Source organism: Mirounga leonina, unplaced genomic scaffold (assembly GCF_011800145.1).
Source record: "Mirounga leonina isolate KUSES-001 unplaced genomic scaffold, KU_Mleo_1.0 Mir_96, whole genome shotgun sequence".
NCBI classification, from domain to species: domain Eukaryota; kingdom Metazoa; phylum Chordata; class Mammalia; order Carnivora; family Phocidae; genus Mirounga; species Mirounga leonina.
Genome location: NW_023270871.1, coordinates 38045 through 57964, shown reverse-complemented (window position 1 = coordinate 57964; position 19920 = coordinate 38045). Strand labels below are relative to the sequence as shown.

The window sequence follows — 19920 nt, the reverse complement described above, 5'->3', positions numbered from 1 at the left end:
TTTCTTCACCTTCTTTCCTGGACATTATGTGGTCAGGTGGCCCTGAATATATGCACATGTGTAGGTATGATGATCTCAAATGGGAGAATCCCTCTCCTTCTCTCCTCATATAGGGTTAAAAACAACAAATAGGCAAAAAGATCCATGTTGATTCTCAAAGGTGGAATATCGTGAAAGCAAGAGAATAGTTCTTTCATTGAGCAGAAAGCGTTTATTGCATGTAATTATCCTGTTTTCTATGGCACCACCACTCAATGTCATGCCTGATGTGATGAGCAAGATGTTGCCAACCATAATTATTTTGTTGTTGCTGTTGTTTTTACCATACCATAATTAAGATTTTTCAAAGTACTTTTCTTTTTTTTTTTAATTTTTTAAATTTTATTATGTTATGTTTCAAAGATTCCTAGTGGATAATGTAATTTCCTTCTAGAAACCTTAGGAAAATGAGACAATAGATCTTATAAAATTATATTAGTGAGCAAAAACCTGACATGTTTTAGAGTTGTATCCCTTTAGGAATCCAGCTTGTCATCTCAAATTTATTTTTGTGAGCATTACAGTCAGTGGATCAGACCCTGGGGCAAACCCATCAATTCCCCTATTCCAAGTATGGCCAAATTTAATTCTAAAGCATTTTGTAGTGGGAAAGGAAGACTGAATCCCATTTTAAGAGGAAATAAAATTCTATTGCAAATGCGTGCTCCCTGTTTGGACTGTTGGAGCTAATCATAATGAAAACACCTACATTTTACATTTTGGTTTCTAGATACTTGTGCTAGAAGCCGGAGTGCAAATAGCATGACGTCCATTCTGGAATGACCACTCATTTAGGTTTTTAACCAGAATTCCTTCTGTGTGACATACTGTTTTACATTGAACTATGTGGCATCTTCTGATTTTCTTTTTCTCCTCTTCATATCCTCAGAATGCCTTTTATTAATTTCCTTCTCTCTTTAATTTTTGTTTCATCACTGTTATGTGGTCATCATGAGGAACCTGGTGCAGATTCCAGTAGAGACACTGGTATTCTTAATAGCTCTGTAACCACAAAAATGATAATAAGAAGGTCTTCCCTGATCACTGCAAATGTCGTCAGGTGATTTTTACCTAAATGTGTCCCTGTCCTACCTCAGTGTTCCAGGTCCTGTGGAGGCGGAGTTCAGGAGAGAGCCGTGACTTGTCCGGGAGGTCTCTGTGACTGGTCGGAAAGGCCCACGCCCACGGCGCCCTGCAACAGCCACCCCTGTTGTCATTGGGCCACTGGGGACTGGGACCTGGTAAGAGTCACTTATATTCCCTTCCATTGACTTCAGTCTTTTAAAAAATAGCGTTTTTTCCTCTAGATTTCAAAGGTAAGGTATATTCATTGTCAATGTTCAGCGTCTCCATTGATTTACAGAGGGTTTCTATATATTTTAGTTCTGGTACTCTTCTGCCATCCATACCTCTAAGTCTGCTAAAAATTGAGCCTTAGCTGACATGTGGTTCAATGTTTACTGTCTTGAGCTCAGAAGAGAAGAGTTCAAACACTATCAAAAGAAAACAGATCAAATACCAATATTATCCCAGAGGCACAAAACCTAAGGAAAGGCAATTTGGGGTCCCAATACCTTGGATCCTGGGGCTTTTCCTGAATCAATCAGGAGTGGATATGCCCTGAAGCTTGAGGCTTAGCCTGATTTTGTGAGTTTCAGATCTTGTCAACCCGCAGATCAGCTTGCCAGATGGCCAGCCTGTTGGATGAAGAGACAAACAAAAAATTAAACTGCAAATGAGGGAAAGACTTATTGTCCTCACAAAGTTTACTTGTTATGGGCACCTGGGTGGCTCAGTTGGTTAAGCAACTGCCTTCGGCTCGGGTCATGATCCTGGAGTCCCGGGATTGAGTCCCACATCGGGCTCCCTGCTCGGCGGGGAGTCTGCTTCTCCCTCTGATCCTCCCCCTCTCATGCTTTCTGTCTCCCATTCTCTCTCAGATAAATAAATAAAATCTTTAAAAAAAAAAAAAGTTTACTTGTTATATAAGTAACTGTATCAGTGACACCAACAACAAAGAAAATTCTCCCATAGACAGATTGTGCCATCCCTCTGATTTGTCATATCCTGGATTCTCTAGAAAATGGAGTCTTAAGGCCAAATCTAAAACTTTATTAGGAAATACAATGTCAAGGATGTAGGGATGACAGGAAAGAGGAGGGAGGGAGGGAAGGAGGGGAAACGAATATGAGGTGATACGTTACCAAACTGACCACGTGTCCTAACTGACCACTGCTCGGGGTCAGGAACAACTGGTTGCTTGCTCTCAAAAGAAGGCCTTCTAAAAGCTGTATGAACTACCTCCTCTTAGGGTAGTTTGTCCAGGGGCAGGAAGGGAGGAGATGATCTATTGGCTCCTATCTCTTGGGATTGCGTAAAAAGTCTCCTCTCAGATGACTAATATCCCCTATTGTCCTGGGTTATTCATGTGTGGGCATTGGGCAGGCCCCACCGTGTCTCATGTCTCAACAAGAAGAGAGTCGGGAGGTGAGAGGCACACAGCATGAACATGGGAGGTGCAGGCCAATGGGTTGGGCTGTGCTTTCCTGAAGTTGGTTACCACCTCAGCTGGGATGGATCAAAGGCCAACAACTGGGAGACGGGGAGGTGGGGGGGGGGGGGGGGCAAGAGGATCTGATACACAAATCCCTCAACTATTAATATTTTTTAAAGTAGCTTGTTCTTGTATATTTTGATAGTTATAACACAGGCCAATGCAGTATTTTTGCCAAATGTAATGCCCCCAGATACTTTGCAGCCGCCATACCCTTATTGATTCTCATTGTTCAGAGTGGTGCGGTTGCTCCTGCGTGCCCATGACCGGTTCGCAGGCTGGCACGTGCTCTTGAGAAAGGCTTCTGCTGGCGCGTCCAACTCAAGGTTGTGCTGGTCTCTGGCTATCACCCACTTGAATCCAGGAAGAACAAGATGATTCATTACTGCTAAAGGGACATTGTACATGAATCATGTAGCCTGCAAAAATATAAAAAATGCATCGTTTATTATTTTCATAGCTTAGAAAAATGTCCAGGAGACAAGGAAGAATGATGTCAGCCACTTCATTAAGTAGACAGGGCACATAGTACTTTCTGTGAATTCCCTATTTTCATTGGCATCTAATGCTGATTCATGATGAATTGCCGAAGGAGATACCAGTGTCAGAGCAAGCTTTTGTTTATGCGTCCCACTAAGCTGTCTGCCGGGGCTAGCACCCAGCTTTCACCCTGTCCCCATGGGTCATGTGAACAGTGGAAAATGTCACATGCAATTGTAATTTTTTTCATGTAAATGTAATTTGATCACTTTATATTTGGGCATCTTACAATATCGCCCTTGGAAAATGACTTCATTTCCTGTTCCCTAGAAATTCAGTTACTCCAAAACCAAATTTCTTCATCCACCATTGAGTTCAGAACCTGTAAGATGAAACCCAACAAATAAATGTGTGTTTCAGGATTAGGCTTTTCAAAAATACCCTGGGGTGGGGGGCGCCTGGGTGGCTCAGTCAGTTAAGCACCTGCCTTCGGCTCAGGTCATGATCCCGGAGTCCCAGGACTGAGCCCTGTGTTGGGCTCCCCTCTCAGCGGGGAGTCTGCTTCTCCCTCTGACCCTCCCCCCACCATGCTCTCTCTCTCTCTCTCTCAAATAAATAAATAAAATCTTAAAAAAAAAATACCTTGGAACCCTGGGTAACAATATAAGGATCACTAAGCAAATCACATATGACCATTAGAAGAAAATAATTGCTGTAACATGAACTATCATGAAAATGTTAAAAATGTGGGCCCCACTCAGGAATTTTTTCATAGAAGATTAACAACTACAGATGGACATTTTTAAGTCTGTCAATTCCCTGAGGCTCTGGTACCTTATTATTCATTGTAAAGGAAAGCTGAATGATATTCTTTCTGACAAGAAAGATAATGATAGCCCAGCAAATATTACAGTAATGATGTGTGAAGCATATCCTGCTCTTAAGGAACTCACTGAGAAGAGGAAATTATCAAAAACACCCCCCTTTGCCTGTAAGAATGCAGTCGGCTTCTCATTTTGGCTCTTAGGTAGCATTCAAGTTGTAAAATGAGGTTTTGTGTGTTTGTTGTTCTTCAATTTCCAGCACATTTTTTCAGTTATAATCATCTGTCTGGAGTTAGAACAGAAAGCATTAAAATCAGTGAAAAACTTAAAATACATAGACTGACTCAGCAGTTCTACCTGTAATAATTTAGCCCACAAATACACCATCAAACAAAATCCTAAATGATGGTAAAGATGTTCATTGCCATGTTGTTTATAATAGCAATTCCTAAAAATAACCTAATATGCTCTGATAGAACTGGCTAATCTATTAATTTATATTAGTATAGCCCTTTTAAGAATGAGGTAGACCTATATTTCTGAGTTGTAAAAATTTCTAACAGCAGAAGTTCAAAATTACTTTAGAGAGAGTTAGAGGTAACTGCCTCTTGGAGGTGGACATGAGTTAAAGTTTCCCTGGAAGAGCCATGTGTCAAAAATTCATCAATTGTGCATATCAAGACAAGGGGACATGAAGGGTGGCTAACACCTACCAAGCCAGCTTTTGGAATTGCTCTTGACCTCCAACATCTATTATTAAGTGGAAAAGGCAAATTATAGAGCCCAAGTAACACATGTGGATGGGTTGAACGTATACATTTGCTTCTCTTCCCCAAACTGCATTCAATAGAAGAGATAAAAAAATTAAAAGTGCCACAAATCCACAAAGACAAGAGGCCAGGAAACAATATTGGAGAAGAAATCAATAAAATTTTGGAAGCTAGAAGCAGATAGCCAAACTTACAGTTGACTTAGCATGCCAGAGAAAGCTGAAAACTGTCCATAGCAGAGATTTCCCAGGTACCTCTGAGACAGCAGTGTGTGTGTGTGGGGGGGGGGGGGGTGCGGGGAATGGCGTTGGTTAAAAGTTTATCAAGAGAGACAGTTGGATCTTTAGATCTTTCCTACATCCTGACCAGAGCCTGGAGGTCTTCTCACTGGAGAAGCAAACCAAGAGAGACTTTGGAATCAGTCACGGTTGGTAGGGACAAAAGAGTTTATTTCACCAATGATCAAGTGAAAATACATGCAATAAATAGTGTCCTTCCCCCAGGAGAGCTTCACAAAGGCAGGGGACTGGGTTAGCCTCAAGAGAAAAAACCTCACATAATAGATCTCTTCCTGATCACCTTATATAAAGCCACCTGTCAGTACCTGCACCCATGCAACTTCCAATCAACTCATAGGTACCTCATCTTAAGTCAATAGCCTAGGATTACTGGACATTTGAAAAAATCTATCACACCAAGGACAAAATAACAAACAGAACAAAAGAAACTCCAAAGAACAGAGACCTTGAAAAGAAAAACCAAAGAAACATCGAACTCCCTCCATCCCAAAAAACTATAATCTCTTCAGAGAAACAAGAGCCTACATCCATGACATAGCTTCCTAGCACAGCTATATAAAAAGAATATTCAGAGAATATAAGAAAAAGTTAAAAATTTTTATAATAGCAAAAGTAAAAAAAGTAAGTAGAAGATAATGTGGAGAAATCTCTCAAGAAAAGGAGAACAAAGACAAAAAGAAAATATGATAAAAGATAAGAAAAGTAGAGGATCAGACCAGGAGACATAACATCAAAATAAGATTCCAGAAAGAGAGAATGGGGATGGAATAGAAATGAGGTGATCAAAGAATTAATAGAAGAAAATTCTCCAGATTTGGAGAACATGAGGTTCCATGCCCATTAAATGCTATAAGAAAAAGGAAAGTCAGGAGAGAGGAGGACCTGTTTCTACACCAGCAGAAGCAGAAAACAAATCTGACTTTACATGGTTGTTACCAGGACTGAACTCAAGGATATCTCCTGAGCACTTAGAACTGTGCCTACCAGGAATTAGTAGTAAGTGCAAGAAAATTATTCGGTGAAGATGCTTTCATTAGTTCTAAAATATCTAATGGTTCCTCCTGTTCATATTTCTCCATTCCATCCATGTTGTTTGAGTGGTAGCAACACCAGAGTTTTATAGCTGCCCACACGGTGAACCTTTGCCGATCATATGCTGAATCCTGAGAATCAACATTTCCAAACAGGGCAGTTTAAGCTGAAGAGAACCTTTGCACTTTGATTGGACAGGGCATCCATGACTGAGTGAGACTAGTGTGGAGTTCAGCTAATCAGCCTTAGCCCCATCCCTATTTTGAGATGCTCAGTTCTACACAAAGATTCCTTATTGTCGCTGGTTCCAAAGAAGTGGAACTGAGCATTGAGAGACGTGCACCTTCTCTCTAAAACCCGCAACTCACAGCATTACTACTATTAACAAAACCCAAATCAGCAACCATGCTTAATCCTCCAATTAAGTACCACACAAATTCATGCATCATCTTTATCACAAGTCGTTTTCATTGACTAATAAATGCATGGACAGTGACCTCTCTGCTTATTTTTGTGCTTGGCTTGGAATTAGTTCTTTCATCTTAATCTGCCCTGCCCAAGAGGGCCAGGAGGACTTCCACACCCAGGACCAGCCCAGCCTGGCTCCATCAGACCCTTAGGAGCAGAAAGCAGGGAGGGAAGGCATTGGTTCTTTATCTAACAACCTTATTTTACAGAGAAAGAGAGAGGTTGAGCGAATGATCCAGGACAATATGAAGTAAGTGGAAAAGCCAATCTCTGGAATCCTGGTCCAGTACTCTTTGTCAAATTCTGGCTTGATTAACTTCCCTCGTTCTTCCCACTGTCCTCTGTTGCACACTTTTGTTTACTCAGGATCAGCTCAATAGTTATTTCTTACTGGTTTCTGCCCTCCGCGAGGTTTTGATTATATAAGAAAGATAAGGCTAAAAGAAATAAAACATGAAATAGATGTTAATCATTAGAGTATCTGGGGTCCACAATAGCCAAAATGTGGAAGCAACAGTTTGGAAGTAACCAAACAGATGAATGGATAAACAAAGTGTGGTATAAACATACAATGGATAGTATTCCAGCTTAAAAGAAATTCTGGTGCGTGCTATAATGCAGAGGAACCTTGGAGACATTATGCTAATTGAAATCAGCAAGGGCCAAAGGACAAATATTGTATGATCCCACTTATATGAGGTATCTACAATAGTCAAATTCATAGAGACAAAAATAGAATGGTGGTTGCCAGGGGCTAGGGCTGGGGCTGGGAGATGGGGAGCTCTTATTTAATGGGGACAGTGTTTCAATTTGGAAATATGAGAAAGTTCTAGAGAAGGATAGAGGTGATGATTGTACAACAGTGAAAATGCACCTAAGGCACTGGACGGTATACTTAAAAACGGTTAAAATAGCGAATTTTTATGTTTTATAGATAGACACAATAAAAAGACTTTTTTTTCACAAGTGTATGTGATAAATTCAGACACATGTTCTCACATCCCCAGGAATCATAAGCCGCTCTCGCAGGCCAGAGAACCTCCCTTGCTGGTAGGCCGCCATTTCCTGACACTGGGGTTCCATCTTACCTGTGTGGCTTGAGGCCCCACATGGTCCAGTCGGGCCCATTCCACATTCTCTCGCCATTTCTCGATGGTTTTCCTCTCCCATTTCTCTTTCCTCACGACTGATTCCCAGCCCCAAATCAAAACGAGTTCAGAGAAACTGGATTTCTGAGGCACCGGGGCCTAGATACAAAATTTTATGCTATTCTTCTTGCTGTTCAACCTTTGTCCACATTCTTCGGAGAACCCCATAGTAAATTAAGCCAAATTCAGTCCACAGTCAGTAATACAGCCTCCTCCTAAATTCACATCTCCAGATGACTAGGGCTTTATTCTCTGACCCCTTCAAGACGATTCCTGATAATGGGGACTTGCCCCTACTTGAGCACGGTGGCCGCAGGGCCCCGCTAGAGCCCCCGTGGTGCCGCTGGGGAAGACTTGTGACTCTCCGCGCACCCCTCTCTTTCAGTGCACCGCTTCCTGTGGGGGTGGCTTTCAGAAGAGGACCGTCCTTTGCGTCTCCTCAGAGGACAATACGACTGAAGACCGATGCCTGTGTGATCACGAATCCAGACCTGCAGAATTCCGAAAATGCAGCCAGCAGGCCTGCAAGAAGAGTGATGGTGGGTGAATGACTTCGCCGGCTGGGGAGAGAGCTTTTCATAAATAAGGTGTCCCGTGTGAATTGATGTGGATAGTTTTAGTCCCCTTTTTGCACCAGGAATCTTTATACTGAAGAGGCCAGCCAGTTCCATTCAAAGCAAGCTGTCCATTCGGTGAGGTTTGACTCTAATTCCTTGAGGCGTTATTCATCCATTTTCCTGTCTCAGAGTGCATTCACACTGACGTCATCCTACACAGATGAGAATCACTTCTGCTTTTTCCGGGATTTCTGAGAGATGCGCCAGCCTTTCTCAGGAAACCAGTCATGTCCTGAACGGCCTTCTCTGTCAATGCAGCACCACCAGCTTAGATCAGATTCCACAGAAACAGCTCTGAGGTGCAGATCTGGGTGCAAGGGATCCATTTCGGAAGTGCTCCCGAGGAAAACCGTGAAGGGAGTGGGGGAAGCAGGACAGAGGAGGGAGAAAGCACAGCCAGGTGGCTGCTTCAGCCTGGTCCCACAGGGGAGCTGCAGGGTGGAAGCCATGGGTCGGAGCCGTCTGCTCCTGAGGCCGGGGAGCTGGACTTTCACACTCCCACACTTTTCAACCATGGGCCAAGGGCTACCCTAGCGGAAGGGAATTCGCAGGTGTTAAAAATTTTCTACATGGAGAGACAAACCAGCTCCAGTAGGCTCTGTGGGCAATCCTCCAAAAGAGCCAGGGTCTCTGGGTATTAGTGGCTAAAGAACAGGGATGCTGGGACTGGGGGGTCGGGGGTGACACATGAAAACAAAGCAACAAATCTAAGGAGGGAGACCCAAACAGGGGAGCATCAGTGTTGTCTGCTACATCCAACCTCCACTTTCAGAAAGCATCCCAAGTTGAATGACATCTGATCACCTTTGTCATGTTAAGTATGTTGAACTACAGCCTGGAAAGGTTAAGAGGCCTGTTTATGAATACAGGGGGGGACCGATTGCAGAGCCAGAGTGCCAGGCCAGGTCTCCTTCTCCCTCCCATGCCTCACTTCCTCGGGGGTGAAAGGAATCCAGCCTTGGAATCAGACAGCAATGGGTGTGCATCTTGCAGCAGCCTCTTTCTATCTATGTGACCTTGGCAGGGTATTTAATGCTCTGAACCTATTTCCTTTTGGATGTAAGGAGAATAATAACACAAGCCTTCCAAAGGTATTGTCAAGATTTTAAATACCAGGTATTAAGTAGGTTTGAAAAGAAAAAAGAAAATTCCATCAACAAACCAGTTCAGGTACCTTCCTTGGGCAACTTACTCATTTCAGTAGCCTATAGTTTTCTTATCCATTTATGAATGGGTTCAAACATGAATTTTAATGTCCATTCCATTGGCATTTGGGGCTTCATTGATATGTGAGGTTTTTTTTTTTTTTTAATTAAATTAAAAACCTAGAGAGAAGGTTTTCAGGCAGGGAGAGAGGATTTTTTGATAGTTCCATCTGTTACAAAGTAAAGAATGCCTCTTATAGATGTAGTCCTGAGATTGGGATTTAGAGGGTCAGGGTGAATTTACTCTGCCCCTAATTAAAGAACTAACTACTAGACATCAGCAGCTAAGTGAAAAACTCTTGAAAACTAGCATGTTGGTTGTACACAGTGGTAGTTGTGTCCTGAAGATCCTTCAAGATGAGAGGTAGTGAAGGCTGTGGTCTGTTAATCTATTCCTCACCTCCTTCCAAGGACTGAGGGTGCTGACGTTCAACAGAGACTGCCATTAGAGGTCATACCCTGAGAAGATTTTCCCTAGAGGTTGCTTGTTGACAAATCATGCACTTACTCAGCAGGTATTTGCTGGGCCCTGACTTGACTACATGTAAACATAATGTCAAACAAGAAACAAAGCTGCAACCCAGTGACACTGATAAGGGAGGTAAGGATGTTACAAGAGTTCTTGGAAAGGGCATTAACTGTAAACTGGGGAGAGCAGGGAAGGTCTGCAGAGGAAGTGAAGGATGAATAGACAGGTCAGACGGGAGGTTCCTGGAGAGGCTTTCAGTTTCTACAGTAATTAGGAAGCATACAAGGTCATGGCACAGGAGTCTAACTCAACTCAAGTATGAAGGTCATGGGAAGCTAGGAATGGTAGGGCTGGAGGGAAAAGCTGGAGCTTTGGAAGCATGCCAAGGAGTTTGGGCTTTATCCCCAATGCAGAAGGAGCACTGGAGTATTCCAGACAGGGCTGTGGAGATGAGAAAGTCATGCTGGCTGCCATGTGGAAGATAGACAAGGAAGACCACTCAGGAGACTGCAGCAATATAGTCCTGCTTGACCATGCCCAGTGTTAAGGGCTGTTCAATTCTACGTAGATGGTCTTTAACTGTTTTATTGCTGGACAGTGCAATCTTCAATAATCAAAACCAGGTTAAATGCATGCTTGGTATTTTTTTCTCTTGAAATCTCACACTGACAAGATGATGACTAACAGCTGACTGACAATGGATATAAATAGCAATGAATTTCACTCATCAACAATTATCAGAGCAACAAAAGTTAACTACTAGCTTCTCTTGAAGGCAGAGCATGCTTACTCATATAGAAACAACATGAAGAGCAGCTTCAAGAAATTCCTTGCTTTTAAAGACCCACCACCCACCCTTACCCCTGTGCCTTCTGAAATGCTTTGAAAATAAATCATTCAGTGCCTGGAATCTTGTCAGCCAGCTAGCCATCACAGTAGACATATGCCCTGTGTCCATCTTACAAGATCAGATATCAATTCCACATAAGGTTTGCTTTCCTCCAGGCCATTTTACTTCCTTTAGATGCCATCTAAGTTGTTGATGATTTAAATTCTAAATCAGAACTACCATTTCCAAAGTAGAGACTGTAAAACCCTAAGTAGGTTAAAACTTTTTTAATTTATCCAGAAGTATTTACTGAGTATCGGGTATATTCTAGGCATTACACTCATAATGATTAAAAAACAAAAGCAAAACTCTTATGCACACCATTCCTGGGGTTTTTTGTTTTATTTTGTTTGTTTGTTTGTTTGTTTGTTTTAAGGAATGAGGGGTAGAGAAGGCAAGAGAAAGAATAAGGAAAGTAATAAAGACAGTACCTAGGCCCAGAGTTGCTACAAATGAACATTTGAGTCAGCAAACTTTCTACTCAGGAATATTCTTCCAGATGAATAGGATTTCATGTTTTCATTTATTCAGCAAATATAAGGGATCACAAGATACGTCTCAGACAAGTGCTAAAAAGTGAGGATACAGAAATGAGTATAATACAGCCCCTGGCCTCAAGGAACCCAAACTCTTACAGAAACTGTATTTGTCAGCAATATTGAAATTGTTTTTCAGCTTTCTTTTGTGGGCAAAATATTATCCTTTCAGCCTAGACACAGCTGACAACAAAGAAACAAGCTTCTAACTGTCCCTTTAAATTTCCAAGCTTGGTTTCTGTTGAACTGGCAGAGGCAAATTGGGATCTCCTCTCCAAGTTGCCCCTAATTATAAGCATTGTGTGTGCTTCGGCCGGGATCCAGTTTGCTGATGAACACAACAAGCCTTCATTGTTTTATAATAATAAAGAGAACTGTGCAGTCAAGCCATGCCACGATGTTAGGCTCATGGTCATTGTCTAAATGAGCTTCTAAACACGGGCCTGGAACACAGGCTCCCAATTTAGGCCACCACTATCCGTTCTTCCTTCAAGTCCCCCACTCTTGAACAGGAGGACTGCAAGACCCAGCATGCTTCCAGGGCTCCGAGGACCACTGAAAAGCAGAGTTCATAATCCCATGGTTCCCAAGATCAGGCAAGAACACCAGGTGTGGCTGAGCCTCTGTTGTTCCTGGAGGTTTCACCTAACCTGACAGTTGGGGGGCCTGTGTTGAACAAGTGAAGATGCTGTGTTCAAGGAAACTCTGTCCATGTGACCCCCTCCTTCCCCATTGCCAGTACAAGAGCTTCATTCCCTTGGTGGCCGAGTTTTAGAGGCCCTGAAGCAACATCCAAATCCCAGCCACCAGCTACATGTCAGCTATGCAGTATTGGGCCAGTTACTAAGCCTTTCTGGAACACCTCAGTTTTTAAAAGAATAGCTATACCTACAAGTCCATTTCTATGTGGATCCAATGAGATGGTATCTAGGAAGTACATTACCTGGTATGGGGTAAGTGCTCAATACATTGTATTTCTGTTATGACTGTTGTCATAGGGGAGGAGGTGCATTACTGTCCTAGGGCTACCATAACTGACTACCAGGAACTAAATAGCTTAAAGCAACAGAAATGTATTCTCACAGTTCTGGAGACCAGAAGTTCAAAATCAAAGTCTCGATAGGGCCATGCTCTCTGTCTTAGCTTCTGGTGGTTGTGAACAATCCCTGGCTTTCCTTGGCTTGTAGCTGGGTCACTTCAATCTCTGCCTCTGTCCTCACACAGCCAGCTTCCCCTCAGATGTCCGTGTCTTCCGGTGGCTTTCTCTTCACTGTGTGTACCTGTGTCTCCTCCAGGACACTAGTCATGTTGGATTAAGGGCCCACCCTATTCTGGTATGGCCTCATCTTAATTTATATCATTATTACACCTTCAAAGAAATATTTCCACATAAGGTCACATTCACATGTACCACTCCCACTTTGGGGGACACTTAAACTTTGGAGGATGTAGTTCAGCCCACAACAGGTTAGGGCTTTGGGAGGCTCTAGGAAGCCCTTTTTAGAATGGTAAACACCCTTGAGAGATCATACCAGAGCCTTATCAGAAAAGGCTCATACCATCATTTACAGAACAGTTCAAGATAGAATGTAGTGCTATGTTTGAGCAAATGTTACAATAATAATGCAAATTGGGAGACTGAGACAGAGGGGATCCATGTGGGCCAGCATGGCCAAGAGAAGCTTCGTGAAGAGATGGGATGCAAGCTGAGCTCTCACACTTCCTCTGTCTTCTTCCTTTCCTGAAGTAGCCCCAGAGCACTCCCATACTCATTTCAGGGAAGATGTGGGGCAGAGAGCTACACCACATGCCCCTCTTCCAGCCACCATCCACAAGGGCTTCGGGAGACACTGGCTAAGAAATTGGTGCAGGCCCTTGACACCCAGGTGTCCATGCTGGTCCTGTTCCAAAGCCAGCAGCCTAGAAAGGAATCCTTGCCTGGTTCTGAACACCAGTGCATGTGATGCCTGGTCCAGACCCCACGGAGAACACTGGCTGCCCTCGTGGAGCTGTGGGAGAGGAAGAGCCCAAATTCTTCTTCCAGTAGGACTCCTTGGCTGAAACGTGTACTCCTTCTGAAACAGAGCATCAAAGAAACTTTCCTGTGGGATTTTAGGAGAGATTGGATTTTATAATAGGCTTAAAGAAGAGGCCTAAAGAAGAAAAGAATCAGCAGTGAAGATTTTTGGGTTCTAGGAACATTGTGTGTTACCAATTCCCAAGTGCCGTTCGAACCTGCAAACAAAATAGGATTGTGACAGCTAACCGAAGACATTTATTTCTTCGCGGAAAAACAAGGTCCCGTCAAGAGAATGATGAGCTATGAGGAGATTAAAAGCATTTTTTTTGCCTTCATGACTGGAAGGTGAAAAAAAGGCAGAAAGAGGAAAAAATACTTGCACAGTTTTTGGGTAAAGAGGATAGTACCTCAATCTCTACTTTTAACTGCCAGTCCTATTGACAGAAGACAGGAGCCTGTTTGTGAAAAAAGTTTTTCTTCAAAACTATTCCAATCTCTTCTGTAAGGAAGAAAGCAAGGCAACCAGAGCTCAGAGAGGCACTCAGGCAAAGTTTGAAACAATTTCTCTTTAGAGAAGAAAAATCTGCTCTTTGGGGCCTTATTGAATATCTTCCAGCCCAAGAGTACATGGACCAGTCCAACCTGAGTGCCGCTCCTAGAATGTATGTGCTGGGGACCCCTGAGAAATTCCCTGCATCTTGGATGAGGAAATCAGGCCAAGGGGTGGGGAGGGGGGGGTGGATGAGGGACTTACTTGCCTAGAGGTTTCAGAGTAGAACAAGGATTAGAATCCAGGTAACTCATCAGATGCTTACTGTGGGAATTATCTGTGTATGTTTTATGTCTTCATCTACGTGGTACATTTCTGGAGGGCAGTGACCACATTTTATATATCTGTAGCTTCTGCCCTGCTGAGCTCTGCTCAGAACCCGTTGGTTAGTCAGCTAGCTGGGTTATTGTCTGGTGCTTTGAATGGTATGATTGGTAAAACTATCTCTGTTGAGCTCTGGCTATGCCACTTACCGGCTGGGTAACATTGTGCAGCTTTTTAACTTCTGTAGGCTTCACAGTCCTCATTTGTATAATGGAAAGACTCCTATTTGCCTGATCGCACTGCTGGGGAGATTAAGTGAAGCAATGCACGTGAAACATCGCGTTCAACTATCGCATGACAATATTGCAGAGCCAAACACCTCTAAACCCAGGGCCCTAAAACTACCATCATGTGTAGTTAGCTCAGCGTCTGCGGGTCAGCTAAGGTTCAGCTAATCTAGCTTGGCCTTGGTTGGCCTTGACTGCCAGCCGTAGGTTCGGTCTAGGTTTGCTCCATGTGCCTCCCATCGTCTGTGGTCCACTAGCTGTGCGAACCAGGTCCTTCTCCTGGGGACAGCAGAAGCTCATCAGGCCGGGCTCATCCCCCTGCACCTCCCAAGGCCCCATAAGGATCACCTCTACTGATACCACATTGTCCAAAGCAAGTATTGGGCTGAAGCCAAAGTCGAGCAGTGAAGTATTCACCGCCCACCAGGCAGCCATGGCAAGGGTGGGGATGTGTATATAACACTGTTACACAGGAGTGAAGAACTGTGACTCATAATTCAGTTTAACACAAACACTTCGCACAGTGTCTGTTACATAATCACTGTTCAGTGGATGTCAACTACTGTGAATTATTGTGAAGCCTTTCTGGGTAGACATATAACATCTTCCATTAGTAGAAGTTGTGCTCATTCACTTACAAAGGATAATCTTTGTTTTTTTGTTTGTTTGTTTTATTTTTCTCTCCTTCCACAGATTTACTTTGCACCAAGGACAACTTATCAGCCAGTTTCTGCCAAACACTAAAAACCATGAAGAAATGTTCTGTGCCCACTGTGAGGGCTCAGTGCTGCCTCTCATGTTCCCAGACACACATCGTCCACACCCGAAGGCCAAGAAAGCCACAGTTGCTCAAAAACCCCAAAGCATTCTAAGTCCAGAAGGAAGCCACCCCCCACCACAGACTGCAGCAGCCCGGGGACTGACTCGACTGCATTCTAGCCCCAGGAAACCACTTCACTGAGGTTTTCCAGTCCAACTTTGGCTCAAAACAAAATCCCCTGTGTTTTATTAGCCACTAAATGCCCTTGCAAAAGGCATGGGACTGTAATGTTTGCTGCTCCCTGACAGGTGAGATATCCAAGAGGTTCAGGCATCTCCTGGGATGTGCTCTTGGGAAAGGTGCCAAATTAGGTAAGTCAGTGACATGATGTCTTTTCCCCCCTTGAAAGTAAAAACGAAGACACCAGATTTTTCCCAGACTACCTCAGGAGTATCAGGAAATAGAACCACATGCATCCAGGGAGCAGTCTTGTTGATTTACCTTGGTGAAATCATCCTTTTTTTCCCTCCCTGCTTGGGGAAGCTGCTGTTCAATATGTCATGGGAGAGATTTCAGAAACATTCCTTTAATTCACCCAGGCAGAGGGCCACTTTCTTCAGCCAGTACTCAGCTGGGGCAGGGAGAGACAGTGTTGGCTATTATCACTCAGCCCCCGTAGACTCGGTATCTGGGCTCTTTAGACTCCTGTGCCTGCCTGGAGACACGAGAAATGAGAGGAAATGGTCAGAAACTGTAGGATTTAGCAAAGGTAAGGGATTTAGCTTAATTCTAGGGAAGACGTTTCTGACTCAAGGATAATTTCTATGAAAACTCTTAAAAAGGAAATGAACAGAAATCAATTTCTTGCCGGTGTAAGAAAAGAAACATGGACCTTTATACTTCCTACTTTCCTGGCCAATACCTTTCCTTTGGGGAAGAGCTGATGAGTCTTCCCGTCTGACTTCCTCTCCAGTGTGTTCCCTGCCTGAGTCATCAACTCAGAGGTCCAACTGTCTTTCCACTGCTGGGGGTTCCTGCACAAGAGCTGCCATAGCCAGGTCCGTGGGGGCGACACCCCCCACCTACCCCAAGGACAGAAGATGGAGCTCAAGATCAAAATATTTCAGAGGACCAGGTCAACTGTATTAAGTACAAGAACTGATACAAACTTCTAGTCTTGAGGGAAAAAACCCACAACTCAAAGTGAGGTTAAACATGACCCCCATACACCCAATAGTTACTTTGGAAGGTCTGTTCCTTGATCTATTCTCCAAGTCAGGAGAGTCCAAAACAGTGAAATGAACGTGAAAATGCTTATTCTGGATGTTCTCACCACCCATCAGGAGGCTGTGGTCTCAAATACAAGGCAACTTTCCTAGTTTGTAAGGGGAGGCATTTACATGATCTGAACCCAGAGAGTGAGGACGGGTGGGTGGGTGGGGGCCTCTTGACAGAGGGGAAGGCAGGGATGGGGCCTTCACATTGTGAGCAGCAGCGTCGTGCAGACTTGTGCACAGGTAGAGGGCAGTTGCTATTCCCCATGGAGCACAGTGTGCCCTAGCTCCCTTGAATTACCCATCCGTTCAGCAGAATGGTGCTCTCGAAAAACGGTGCTAGTATCTAGAAGGTGGCAGGACTAATATAAACACACAGATAGATGTACCAGCGGGCAAGTCCATCCGCATCTGTTAAACGTGTAATGGTGTTGCTGGCCAATGCCAGTTCTATTGCTTGGACACTAGAAGCTTAACGTTGTTATATGATGTGCTTTGTATTTTTTTTTTCAAGCCATTAATGTGTATTATTCTGATAAACTCCTGTAGAAAATAAAACACTAGGGCTGGGATGGAACTTAAGAAAGAAGAGAAACAGGATGAAAACAGACATGTTTACCTGAAGCCAGGGAGTTTATTTCTCGATGATGACGTTCTTGTATTCTCTGTCTTTAAAGGCAAACATTGCTGGCTGATGATATAATCTCTGGTGAAATGACAGTTTTAGAGAGGAGAGGCTTAAATGGTTAGTGATGTGAGTGGTAGAGGAGAATCTGGTTTTTTCTAATGAGGCAGTTCACTAAGACTGTTCCTGGAGTGGAGTGTGGGCTTTCGGGGGGCTGAATGTCGTCACTGGGGCTGAGTTATTTCACCTGGTACTGTACTAGCTATCAGAGGCTTATGCATGTCATCAGAGACCTGGATATGACCAGTCTTTCAAAACTCAGGAATAAACCCAGATCCCTACTGACCTCAGCAAACTCAGCTAGGCCAGATTTCCCAATACACAAAGTGGGCCACGTTATTTATGACCCACGTGGTGAAGAAGATGATAGACATGTGGGGAGGGTCTGCCCAGATACTCCATTCTAGGCCTTTCTCCAGTTTCTCAAAGACAAGAAATTAGCCCCTAATCATGCATCTCACACATTCCCTTCCTGTGTGGAGGCTGCGTTGTGGGATAGTTGTGTGGCATCCATTATTCTGGACTCCAGGATAGAAACAGCCCTTGTTGTTAGAGTCATCTGACACAGTCGTTACCTTGACAATCACTCAGCTTTGGATCATCAGGCTTTTGACAGGTCCCTGTGTTTGCGATCAGAGAGGGGAGACTCTGAAGACAAGAACCTAGACAGTGTCTTCACCATTTCTTCAGAGCTCACAGGGGACAACACGAAAGCAGCATCATTGGTTTATTTAACACATGTCCTCTTTTCTTCCCACCTTGAACAAGCAAGTGAGAGGTGTAGCAAGACACACTGGATACCCATCTACCATGAACCAGAGAGGCCACCGCAGGGTCTGGTGCTTAAATGCAGCAAGGTTCTCGAACCCATGTTGGTTTACATTGCCTTTCACATGGTAGAGTTCGCTGTTCTCTGAAAAGTTGTGGGTTAATTTAATTCTTGAATATTGAAACATAATTTAGTGCACCATGAGAAAACAGTATTTCAAGAGACTAGTGAATACTTTTCTAAAAAGGGAAATCATTTCGTGGATACTACAATTGCCTCTTTGTGGGAATGACTTGTTGGATGATGGGCTTTCTTGGTGCATGCGTCCCAATGTGGTGCTTTCAGATATTTAGGGAATGTTTTTGATAGATTTCATCAAGTTTCTGAAGCAAATCTGAGAGATTTATATTGTTTCAGACTATCATTTCCCAATCAATTGGCTTAAATCCTTCAAACTCTAAGAGCTACACATTGCTACCCCAGAGATTGCAGGTCTTAGCTCTTCTCCCTCTGACTTTAGGTTGAAGCCAGGGGACAGTGTATCTGGTGCTCAGTGCACAGCGATTCACTTTCAGGGGAGAAACCACATGACATGAATTGCCTGGTGCTATAACTTAGCCAACATATTTGATGCTACTCCTGTTTTGTTGTATTGCAAATTCAAATATTGTTATTATTAGTATTATTATTTTAAATTATACCATTTAAAAAAAACCACATAGTTGGCAAAGCACAGTTCTACCTATGACTGTCCTCCAAAGTGGTTGTATAATGTATATGGCCCAACCCATTTGCTCTCCCTGCATCTCTGTGCTGTGCTGGCCAGGCCCAGCCTCCTTAAGGGGTCCCTTGGTGGGTACCTCAGTACTTAAAACCAGATTGTAATCATAGCCTGCCTTTGGGTGGTATTAATAAATGGCTAAACTCATTGATGTTTCCATGTGATTCATTTACTCCTGCTGTGAGACTCCCACCACCCACCAGTGTTACCCTGGAATTTAGCAACTGGAGGAGGATGATGCCAGTTTCTTCCTCCCACACTCCATGCAGATTCCTTTCTCTTCCACCCCAGCTCATTATGTCCCCGGATGAGTCACAACCCAGGTGAGGTAGAACGTAGGTCTCTTCTCCTGAATGATCATACAACTGACACAGTCCACCGTATGATGATCTGAAGTGATGCCTAGAATTCTCCTCAGCACCAGGTTCAGTGTATTCAGACGTGCAGCTCACAGTAGAACCTACTTCCTCAATCTATCCAACATGTAGACATAATGTTTAAGAGAAAGTAACCCATCTCTGGAGGATCTTACTCTGGAAATCCAGTCCTTTTTCCAAAATGGTACATAGCATAACAAGTGTAGTCAGCAAAGTTAGAATTTGGACATGGAGACATGGAATTTACTCAGATGGAATGAGTAAAAATGAGACTGGCAAGAGCCAGGCATCTGCGGGCAATCCCTAGGATGTTCAAAGGCATACGCAAGAGTGGTATCATTTTTTGATCGAGAAGACCTCACAGAGGGCCATGAACACCTCCTTGTTTGTACCTTAAAAACTCTTCTTTCTGTGATGACTAGGGAACTCTTATCCTACAAAACTCAGATTAAATTCTGTCTCTCCCTGAGAAGCTTACACTAACCCTGCCAGAAAGACTGAGACACTTCTCTGATCCTCCTCCACCTTGTCTATATTTCTCTAGAACAATAGTTCTTAATCAAGAATGATTTTTGTCCCTAGGAAACATTTGACAATGTCTGGAAACATTTTTGGTTTTCACAATTTGAGGGGTAGGAGAGTGGGGAGAGAGTGCTATAGGAATCGCCAAGATTTCTGCTAAACATACAACATGACAGCCCCTCCCCCCAACAAAGAATTATCTGGTTCAAAATGTCAATAGTTTGAAGTTGAAGAACTGCACTCGAACGATTATCACCCTGGAGTGAGTAGCAGCATTTCTGGGTTGAGTAAAACTGAGCTC

At 43.5% G+C, this 19920-nt stretch overlaps 1 protein-coding gene across 1 annotated transcript in view; it reads left to right on the top strand.

Moving 5' to 3' along the window:
• LOC118006334 (A disintegrin and metalloproteinase with thrombospondin motifs 12-like) overlaps positions 1–18867 on the top strand; it is a 298264-nt gene extending 279397 nt beyond the window's left edge. The window contains exons 22-24 of the mRNA XM_034998952.1: positions 1137–1280; positions 8000–8153; positions 15145–18867. Coding sequence (XP_034854843.1) covers positions 1137–1280; positions 8000–8153; positions 15145–15323 — 477 coding nt within the window. The 3' untranslated portion in view covers positions 15324–18867. The remainder of the gene's footprint in view (positions 1–1136; positions 1281–7999; positions 8154–15144) is intronic.
• The last annotated feature ends 1053 nt before the right edge of the window (positions 18868–19920 follow it).